The sequence below is a fragment of the Lolium perenne genome, chromosome 3 (genome assembly GCF_019359855.2).
Source record: "Lolium perenne isolate Kyuss_39 chromosome 3, Kyuss_2.0, whole genome shotgun sequence".
Taxonomy (NCBI): domain Eukaryota; kingdom Viridiplantae; phylum Streptophyta; class Magnoliopsida; order Poales; family Poaceae; genus Lolium; species Lolium perenne.
The window spans coordinates 251,252,527-251,262,373 of NC_067246.2; the positions used below are offsets into that span (position 1 = coordinate 251,252,527).

Here is a 9,847-nt window from a genome sequence, read left to right on the forward strand (position 1 = left end):
ACCGGAAATAAGCGAGAGGCAGCATGGATATTTTCAGAACCTGGAGACTGACCGGCCTGTGAATCGCAGGCAACTACTCTATCCTTAAGTAAAAAAATTGTCTATCCTTATCTTAATATCTGCTCAACTAAAGTGGTGTCACTTGCCTTTTGCAGGTATATCATCAAGTTTTACAATGGAATAATGATTGTTTAGAAGAGCTTCCTACTCCATCCTCTTTTGAACTACCTCAGTTTAGAAGAGAATGGAGAGCTGATGATGTCTTATCAAAGAATCAAACTCAGTGATAGATCGACCTAGATAGAGGCGGCACACGACGACTCTGCAGCTGTACACATGCAAGTAGATAGATGCAACTGTCCATTTCTCTATAAACCATCTGTCCATCTCTTTTGACTTTTTAAGCCTTCCCTCAATGTACAATTTGAGCAGGAACCTTACAGCGCATATGTGCACGCACATGGCAATCCATGAGCCATGTATTACCTTATGTATGACCTCTTTCAACTTAACCTACCCCCAAGGAAAAAACAACAAAGCTGGCGTATTTTGACAGGTAAAAAGGCCAGAAAGAATGTAAAGAAAAAAAGAAGCCCACTATGCATGAAACTCTGAAGAAACCTTGTTATCTGTCTATCTATCTAGCTCGCCGTCACCCGTGCCGCCTCCGGCCTGGACATGATCCTGGTGTAGAGTATGCTGTTCCAGATGTCGGGCACGCCGGGGAGGCACCAGTGGATGCAGTCGGCGTAGGTGCCCGGGTCGGCCTGCTGCTCCGGCGTGAGGAGCGCCCCCTGCCGGATGGTGTGCACCGAGGTGTGCCCGTCCTTGCGCCGCTCCGACATGGTGGTGATGTCCACGAACGTGATGGGTACCCGCGGCGACGCCTCCCGGGAGACGTTGGACGCCACCTTGAACATGTCCCAGTCCGTGCCCAGCCAGATCGGCCCGTTCCAGTTCAGCAGCGGCATCGTCTCCTTCGCGCACCGGATCCCGTCGGGGTTGCCCCAGACTTGAGGGCTGTTCATCAGACAAAAGCAACCAAAACCCAGTCAGTTAATTTCCACTACTGCAACAAAAACCAATCCTTTAGCAGAAATTGCGAGGCTACTTCTGGTGAGCTAATTAGCACATTTGCACTACCGGATAGTACTTACTGATGAAGTTCTCTCTACGGGTGTATAGTCGTTAAAATATTTCTTTGCTGACTGATTTTAGTTAGTTTAGTCTTTTGATGTGACATGCCTCCAACTCTAAGCTAGAGCGTTCATCAATTCGTCGACGCAATCCCGATTGAATAGTTAATCAACTTCGAGATTGCCGGACACGCCAAACAACGTGGCATCACTGCTGGTTTCTTGTGATCGATCCCTAGCTAGAATACTAGCCTCTCGAATCAACAGCCTAGCGACGGCATTTTTCGAAATGGAAAAATGCCTAGCGACGTCATATGTGAACCTGATTGATCCGCTCACTCACCTGTCACCTCGGCAGTTTTTTCTGGTTACTCCATATAAATCTTCTCAAATACACTACGTACCGAAGAGAATCGTTGACTACGAATCACTCAGACAAATCAAAGCAGTTTGCTTCCCGGAGGCTAAACATATCCATCGATTTCAGGATGGATCACTGCTTTCGTAGAAGGTTTAGGGGAGCTTTCGTCAAGGCGTCATCCATGGACCATGCCAACCATGTCCTTATCGACGCCGACCCCTCTGTCACGGGCAGCAGGTAACCAACACAGCAGTACCTTCTGTTTGATCCTTATGGCAGAAGAAATCCTGTTAAGCAGGCCATAATTCAGTAGGTCTATGTGTGATCTAAACTAGTATATCTTGCTAGCAGCACAGTACTAACTAATCGACATAACACCAATAACTGTATGATCATCCTATTGGGAGTAACTGGATTGCGCAGGAGGAAACTGATACTCCAATTGCCATCTTTAAAGGACGAGGATCATATTCAAACATCACCAGATTTGAATCCACCGCCATCTTTAAACCCCAACGACGACCTGGCGGATTAACTAAGCATAGCATACTGCAGGCACTGCTGCATGCTTTGTCCTAAACAATGTGTCCGAGATCCAAAACCTCCGGTCACGGGACACTGGGACACAGTCTCTGGAATCTGAGAATGATCATTGCAGACTAATTGAGGCCATTGGCACCGTCCCCCACACACATCGATCACGAGGTACCAATGTGTCGATACCAGTAGCACGTCGCTGTGTAGTGGTGTGCATCATCGACGCATCCGCCGGAGCGGGATTCATTCGCGGCCGAAGCTTCCATCTCTCGGAATCATGTGCTGAATCATTCGAGCGCCATGTGAGCGACAGGTACGCATGCAGGATCATATTCATGGGTAGCCACGCATATGCATCCGGCTACAGTGAGAGCGCTAGCTCCGTTAATTTTTAAATTCCTTGGACAACGAGTGAGGAGCAACTGCTAGGAGCCTAGGAGGAGCAATAGAAGACTCTTCTTCTTGGACTTTTCTCGAGCATATCAAGGCCGTTTTGTGCTGCGAGCTGTGGCGTACGGGTTCGTCATTTGACCGCATAAAGTGCAGGCAGGGCTGGGGAGATACGTAGATCCCACCCAAAGTGACATCTAAAAAGACGTGTTCGGCCACAATTTGTGTGCATGTTGTACCACTCACCCGTACTGTGCTGCTCTGATGTCAGTAACGACCCTTGGGATCGATAACATATATAGAACCCAAAGCTCTGAAACATGTACTGCCTTAGCGATCCCAATTCAGAATATTTAAAAACTCTAGGAGCATCGTAGTAGGCATAAACTTCATCCAAAACTGTTTCGTCCCGATCATGCCCCGCCGGAGATGTAATCGCCCAACCCTAGCTCTCAACCTCCCATAGGCCGCTAGGCATAGCCCGTGCGGTTCCGGCGGAGGCGGATCTGCCTCCACCCACGTACGAGGAGGGAGGCACTGGGTTTCCCGGCCAGCGGCGGAGCTCCCGGGTCAGTGGGGGTTTTGCTTCGGCCGGGCGGTAACGACGAGGTGGCGTCGATGAGCCCTTTCGGCTCGCCTGACACTGATGCGGTGCCGCCCTTACGTGGCACCATTCCTTCCTGAACGGCATTGTGGCTACCCTTCATCCGCTTCCATATGTGTACCGGGTGAAACCCTAGGATCATCTAGTCCGAGCAGCAGCGTCGTTGCTTTCCTTCTTGAAGGTGTTGCTTGGTACATACGATCCGGGGCTGAAAGCGTGGTGGAACTTCTCCGAAGGGAGCAGGCGCGCAGCATTGCGGGTCACCTTGGTTTGGTTAATCAGCCTTTGTTTCCATTTTCTTTTGGACGTGTGTTTTCTGGTGCCCTAGCATTTTTGGTACTTCTTTTGGGCTTCTAGGATGGCTTCTCCCAGAAGCTACACTCTCTCAGCTTCTCCTAGAAACCCGTTTCCTAAACTTGTTTAAACTTCTATATTAGTCTTCCTAATACTAATTTAGAAGTTTAAACAAATTTCGAAGATGGGCTTTTGGGAGAAGCTGAGGGAGGGTAGCTTCTAAGAGAAGCCATCATAGAAGCCCAAAAGAAGTATTTTGTTCCGAGACTCTCGTGTTTGTATCGCGTGCTTGCTATATTAATATAGTGGTACGAAATCCTGTTTTGAGGCATTGTATTAGGCATCGGTGGCATTCCGTGTAACCGTAGATTAATCCCTGCTTATTGGTATATCAAACCATGTGTAAAACTAGTGGGTTTTGTCCTAAACGGCTTGCTAAAGTATAGTCTAACGGTATCCAGGTAACAGAACTAGCTAGATCGTGTATACCAGTGGTGCTACTACATCGTAGTACCACATGTAGAGATGGAGGGTCAACGAGCGGCCGGAGGGGGCAACGTGAGGCCATGTGTCCCGTCCAAATATATGCTCGTTGTGTGACAATACTAACATAGTAGTCGCATGGCACCATCGGTGCACCTTGCACGTCTATGTCTAGTTTCACCACTCAGACTGCTCGGCCGACACGCACGACATGTCGACATTGCATATGCTAGAGGCCAAGCCGCAACCATCTCTGAAGCCATGGCCTACTGCTAGTTGCTGCTCCTTGTAGGAGCCGGAGAATATTCCAGGCCGCCTTGGGGCCGGGCCAGGTCTGACATTTCCAAGCTCCCAAAGAGACAGCGACCATTCCGCCCCCGGAAACCGACCGTGCCGGACAGGGCCGGCCCCAGCGAGGCACCAGCTAGCCCGTCGTCCGTGCGCATCTGCAACTCTCGGCCGGGCGCAACCCGACGCGTGCACCGATTGATCTCAGCTTGGACACTGCAATACTGAACCACACAGATGCACCACGCGCGCCGCCGGCTTCGTCTTTTCGGCACGCACGGACAAACATAGTAGCGCACTACTGAACTGGCTGATTGGTCACTGGAAGTAGGTAGGTCGTGCCTTGCTCGATTGGGTAAACGATTTGTCCTTAAAAATCTTGGAAAAACAACATAACGGTAGACGGTAAGGTAGGCACCTGAGGTGGAGCGGCGACATGCTCATGAAGAAGACGGAGGTGCGCGCCGGGTCGATATTCTCGTTCACCCACCCCGCCCACGTCGTCAGCACCTTCCGATACGCGTCGATCCTCACCACCTCGTCGTGCTCCTCCCAGTTCTGCCCAGCCGCCGGTCTCCTGCAAAAACCATCAAAAGAAGCTGCTCGTCAGCATCGTCGTGCGCCGCCGTTTAACCCGACCGCCGTCACGTGCCACCATTATTTACCTGAGCTTCATGTTGAGCGTGTTCATCCACCAGATGTAGGTGTTGAAGACGAGGTAGTCGGCGCGTCGCCAGTTCTCGGCGTGCGCGGCGATGGAGTCGGCGTCGATGATCCGGTGCTGGATGCTGTGGATCTTGGGGTTGTCGGAGTTGGACTCCACCAGGAAGGGCGACCAGTAGAACTCAACCGTAGCGTTGAACTCCTGCACGCGGTTAATATATGTCATGTTGTGTAAACATAGTAAGAAATGGGCCGGCAGCATTTGACCTGATCACAAACTCGCACGCGCTAGCAACAAGACAACCCAAACGGAATACTACTACGAAGTTGGTGCACCTAGCCCGTCGTCTACTATCTACAGCTACACAAAGAGAATCGAAAACCGGTGCTGATTACAGTTGTAGCCGCCGCGGGCCCCGGCAGGTTGCCCAACTGGCGCGCGAAGGTTCTCCTCCTCGACGGCATGCACGAATCTTAAAGAAGATGATGGCGATTGATCGAGGGATGGCGTTGGAGAGAGGTACGTACCCAGGCATGGAAGACGACCCGCTGGTCCTCCCATGTGACGTACTTCTTGTCCGGCGACACCGCCGACTGCACCAGGCACACCATCGACTCCCACTGGTTCCGGTTCAGCGAGTCGCCCACGAACATCAGACGCTTGTTCCGCAGACGCTCCATGAACAGCTTCGAGTCAAACCTGCAGCATGCGATCAATTCAACAGCTTAATTGCCCTCGATCCCTTTAATTACGCGCGCATGCACGTCCGTCGATCCCCACGGCTTGTCGGCGATCTCGTCCGACGACGATCGCCTGATTGCATGAAAGGAACAACAAGCAGCAACAACGCGCGTACCTGGGCATGTCGCAGCCGCTGGGCTGCCACCGCCACTTCTGGTAGTTGTCGTCGCGCCGCCCGTTCCTCATGCACGTCACCTGCGACGTCAGGAACGAGCACTCCTCCTCCCGGTACAGCGGGTAGCTCGAGTTGTCGAACACCCACTCGCCCTTGGAAAGGTCGCACGTCTCCGGCGTGCTGATCGTCACCCCCGCCAAGGCCGGCGCCACCGTCTTCTTGGCCGCTCGCTGCCGCTTCGCCTTCTTCTTCTTCTCTTTCTTCGGCTTCTTGTTGGTCTCGCCGCCCAACTTCCTGATCACCTGCACCGGCGCTGCCGTCTCCGTCGTGGTCGTGGTCGTGGTCAACTCGCCACGCTCCACTGGCCTCTCCAGGTCCCGCCGCGGCAGCGTCGTCGTCGTCACGGCCTCGTCAGCGCCCTTCTTCTCCGTGGAGGACAGCACGTCGCGCCGCGGGGCGACGCCGCCGCCGGGAAGTACGGCCGCGGGCAGCGTCGTCGTCGGCCCAGTCAGGGCGATTGGGTCGAGGGTCACGGACCGGATGTCCTCGCCGTACATGACGATCACGAAGACGAAGAAGAACACGCCCGCCACGTACACCGGCAGCCGCCCGCCCTTCCGCAGCGACGCGCCGTGCTTGCTCGTCCCGTACGGGTCGAACTGGCCGGCACCGGCGCCCGCGCCGGCGCCCACGAGCGACGACTTGCGCCGGCCGGTGAACTGCATGGCGCCTGCAGCTTTAGCTGGGGACTGGTCTCCCTCCTCTTGGGAACTACGTCGATCGTTTGTTTGATGAGAGGGAGAAAGAGAGAGAGCTAGCTGGTCGCCTAGACGGAGGGTGGGTTTACTTATGGGATTGGCTAGGCGCGCGTCCTGAGGATTTGGTGAGGGGAGGAGGAAGCCGTCCGTCGTTTACTCGCTCTCCCCTTCTCTAGCTAGCTTCCTTTGGTCATGCGTTGAACGGGCAACCAATTGATCAAATTAATTGCGCGAAATGCCGGGACTGTCCCTATATGGATTCTATTCCCTGCCAATTCGAATGCTTTGCTAGCTCACAGACTTGGACGTTGGACACACGAGACGGGCACGGGCATGGGAAAACGTGGTGCACCACCTACGTCAGTGATCATCGACAGACTCACTAAAGTAACCAAGTCCCCCATATATATGCACACCACAAACCTTTTTTTTCCGCCACTAGACTGTTAATTTTTCTCTAGTCACCATGGCCATATTTTTGCCAGCCACACTTCGCAGGCCCAAAGCTCAATTTGGTCAACGAGCATTGAATGATTTTGGATCGCCCTTCTGGTCAACTCTCGCAATACCCCTGTGGACAGAGAATGCATTTTCGAAAAAGGAAAAAAAAACACTTGTGTTTGACAGATTGTGAAGAAACAGAGAGCCACATGCACACGCATTACACGATGACGTGCTGATCTTTCAGATGCAGCAGTTGGTCCTTCGTATCTCCGGTTTTCATTATCTTTTGTCTTGGGCTACAATGATGCGCATGCAGAGCAGTGTCAATCTTTTCTTCTAACTGATATGCTAACTACCGGTTTGTGACTTCTCGAGCTCAAGAAGTTTGCAGCGACGTGACTAACCATGACTTCAACACTATCAATATCATAATCGAAAATACACCCTGCCAATCATATTTCCCGCGGCGAACGTGTATCCACTAGATTTTCCTGCTTCTAAGATGCACAGAGAGGAGTTCAAATATTTTTCTTCTCCAAAAGAAAGTAAAAGGCATTGCCTAGCTCAAGGAATTAAGAAAGAGCAAAAGTTCTTAAGTAATTGGACATGGATGCAACCATGCTCTAGAATAACAAAAAGCAACGGCTATATGCATCGATAAATGCACAAGCTGTTGGATTATACGGGCTGCAGCCCAAGTAAACAATCTATGTAGCATACATATCCTGAAATCTTAAGGCTCATTTCGGGTGGCAGCTTGGTAGCTCTTGAAGATAAAGTTTAGTTTTATAGTTGAGAGAGAGTTGAAGCAGCTTATAAGAAATGTTGTTGTAGCTCTTGTAAGTTAGTGAGAAGAGGAGAGCTTACGCGCAATCCTCCTCCGCGGCCGCCACTCGCCTCGCCACACACAGCACACGCGTCGCGTGAATTGAGTTCGAGTTTGAAGAGATATATCAGATATAGAGTTCTCCACTCACTTGTCTCTCGCTCGTGTACAGTTTCTTTTGTTGCGCCGTCCTCTAGTCTTCTCCATCCCAATGGCTACGTGCACGGTCGTCCGTTGAGATCCTGCAAAGGGAGGCGGTCGATGAGGTTTTGGGGGAGCTTATTGGCGCGACTGATTGTTGCTGTTTGTGTTCTTCTTTGTTGTTTCGTTTGCTTTCTCGATAGATCCGATGTCTCCGATAACACCATGGGAGACATCAACAACGGTCATGGTGATGCTGCTGCTGGAGCAACCTTCCCGGTAGCGACGTTAGTGCTTCTCATTCCGCCTAGTTTGATACATTCACGTGATTATAATTTTCGACGTAAGTACGTGTTCCATATATTTAGATATGGTAGATGTGCCTAGTTTGGTGTTTATGGTTAAGTTAACTAGTGCATCTGTGATGTTGCCTTTTGTAATTAAACTCAGTCGAAAATTACCTATTAAGCTAACACAGGCCTCCTCTTCAATGTGATAGAACACAACCAAGCATTCACCATGGTTGGCTGGTTCCACAGGTCAATACAAAGGTCGTCGAGGCCAAGCCAATCTTTAACTAATATTTACTACAATAATGTGGGGGTTATGCGATTTTAGAAAATATAGCGTACTATGCGGTGACCTCAAGTCATGCACATCAAAAAGAAATGCATGAAGCATGGAGGTTACTTTATCATAATCATTATCGATGGCTAGATGAAAGGTCTGAAACTATAAGTATTGATTTGGTGCAACAAAGGTCGCCATATTTGCTTAATTATGCCCAAAAAATACCATTTGGTTACTCGGAGGGCGTAGTTAATAGTATAATATAAAACTAAATTAGTTGCCTTATAGTTTTAGCTTATAATATTATTGTGTAGGAAAATATGGTGTACAATCTAAAAACAAATAGTTGATTATAATCTAAAACTAAATATTAAAATGTTGCGATCAAAGTTGTTTTATAATTAACTTTTATTTCTTAGAAATACAAACATGTACAAAACTATAAATTTATACACTTGGGAATATATCAATATCAAAACATCGCATGTTTTCAATGATGAAAGAAGTAAATGGGATGGAAAGAGTTTGTATTTAATAGCGAAAATAATACTAAACAATGTTTAAATACTATAGTTGATGCCCTCGCATTTTTGAAGGCCCATCTGCTAGTTAGATCAAAGACACAAGTGAATGGAACTATATATGAACAACTTAGAGGAATAACACGTTGGATTAAAACATACCCGTTATGGTTTTAAGGTCATCCATCAATACTACGACAAAATTCGTATCCTAACACCTAACTTGGCTACAGTTTGTGCACGGGTCCATTTGATGCTTGCTCGGTTATGTTAACAATTACTTCAAGTCATATTTGCAATTGGAAGGAAGGTTAAGTATCCATAGTTGTAAAGCCTTGTATGAAGACACACTAGGAAAAAAGATTGTCTACAAGACCAAATCAAATGCGTAAGCCATCTACATGAACATATGACAAAATCTTATGGACATGTTTTCTCATTAGATGGTGCCATAGTATAATTGTCGGTCGTAGCACACGCAGTAGCCCTCTCAATAGGCCTATTGGGGCGTTCGACACGGAACCGCCTCTAGACACAAAACCACCTCCCATCAATGGCCCCAATAATCTGATGTTGTCTGAAAATTCTCAATAAATTGTGAGACACTCCCATGCATTGCGACTGGTTTGAAAGTGTAGGACATGCCCCAGACCACGCCACCACGTCGAATACCAATATGCAGAACTAACTTGCGGTTGCCAGACACCCTATTAGAGATGCTATTATAGAGTAATGAGCCTCGAACCCTTTTTGGCTAGATCAGCACCTGTTGTGCTATCCAGTAAGACCAATGGCCTTTCTCGAGCCTTCCCAAAAGCTTGTTTCACACCCTCCACCAACCTTGATTTATGTGCCGCGTAGAATAGTTCCACGTCATCTTTCATCGCACATTCACACGAACCCAAGGTTCGGTCCACTCAAGCGAAGGCCAACTTAGGACACGAGCAAAAGTGGCATACAAAACCAGCTGCCCC

The 9,847-nt window shown here is 49.3% G+C and overlaps 1 protein-coding gene across 1 annotated transcript; it reads right to left on the minus strand.

The window, feature by feature from the left end:
* Nucleotides 1–347: 347 nt before the first annotated feature.
* LOC127344713 (xylan O-acetyltransferase 1) lies at nt 348–6,481 on the minus strand. The gene is made up of 5 exons (XM_051371050.2): nt 5,614–6,481; nt 5,285–5,456; nt 4,759–4,958; nt 4,512–4,670; nt 348–1,020 (listed from the first exon to the last, which is right to left on the minus strand). The coding sequence occupies exons 1-5, from the start codon at nt 6,336–6,338 to the stop codon at nt 642–644; spliced, it is 1,635 nt and encodes a 544-aa protein (XP_051227010.1). The 5' UTR covers nt 6,339–6,481; the 3' UTR covers nt 348–641.
* Between the last annotated feature and the right edge of the window lie 3,366 nt (nt 6,482–9,847).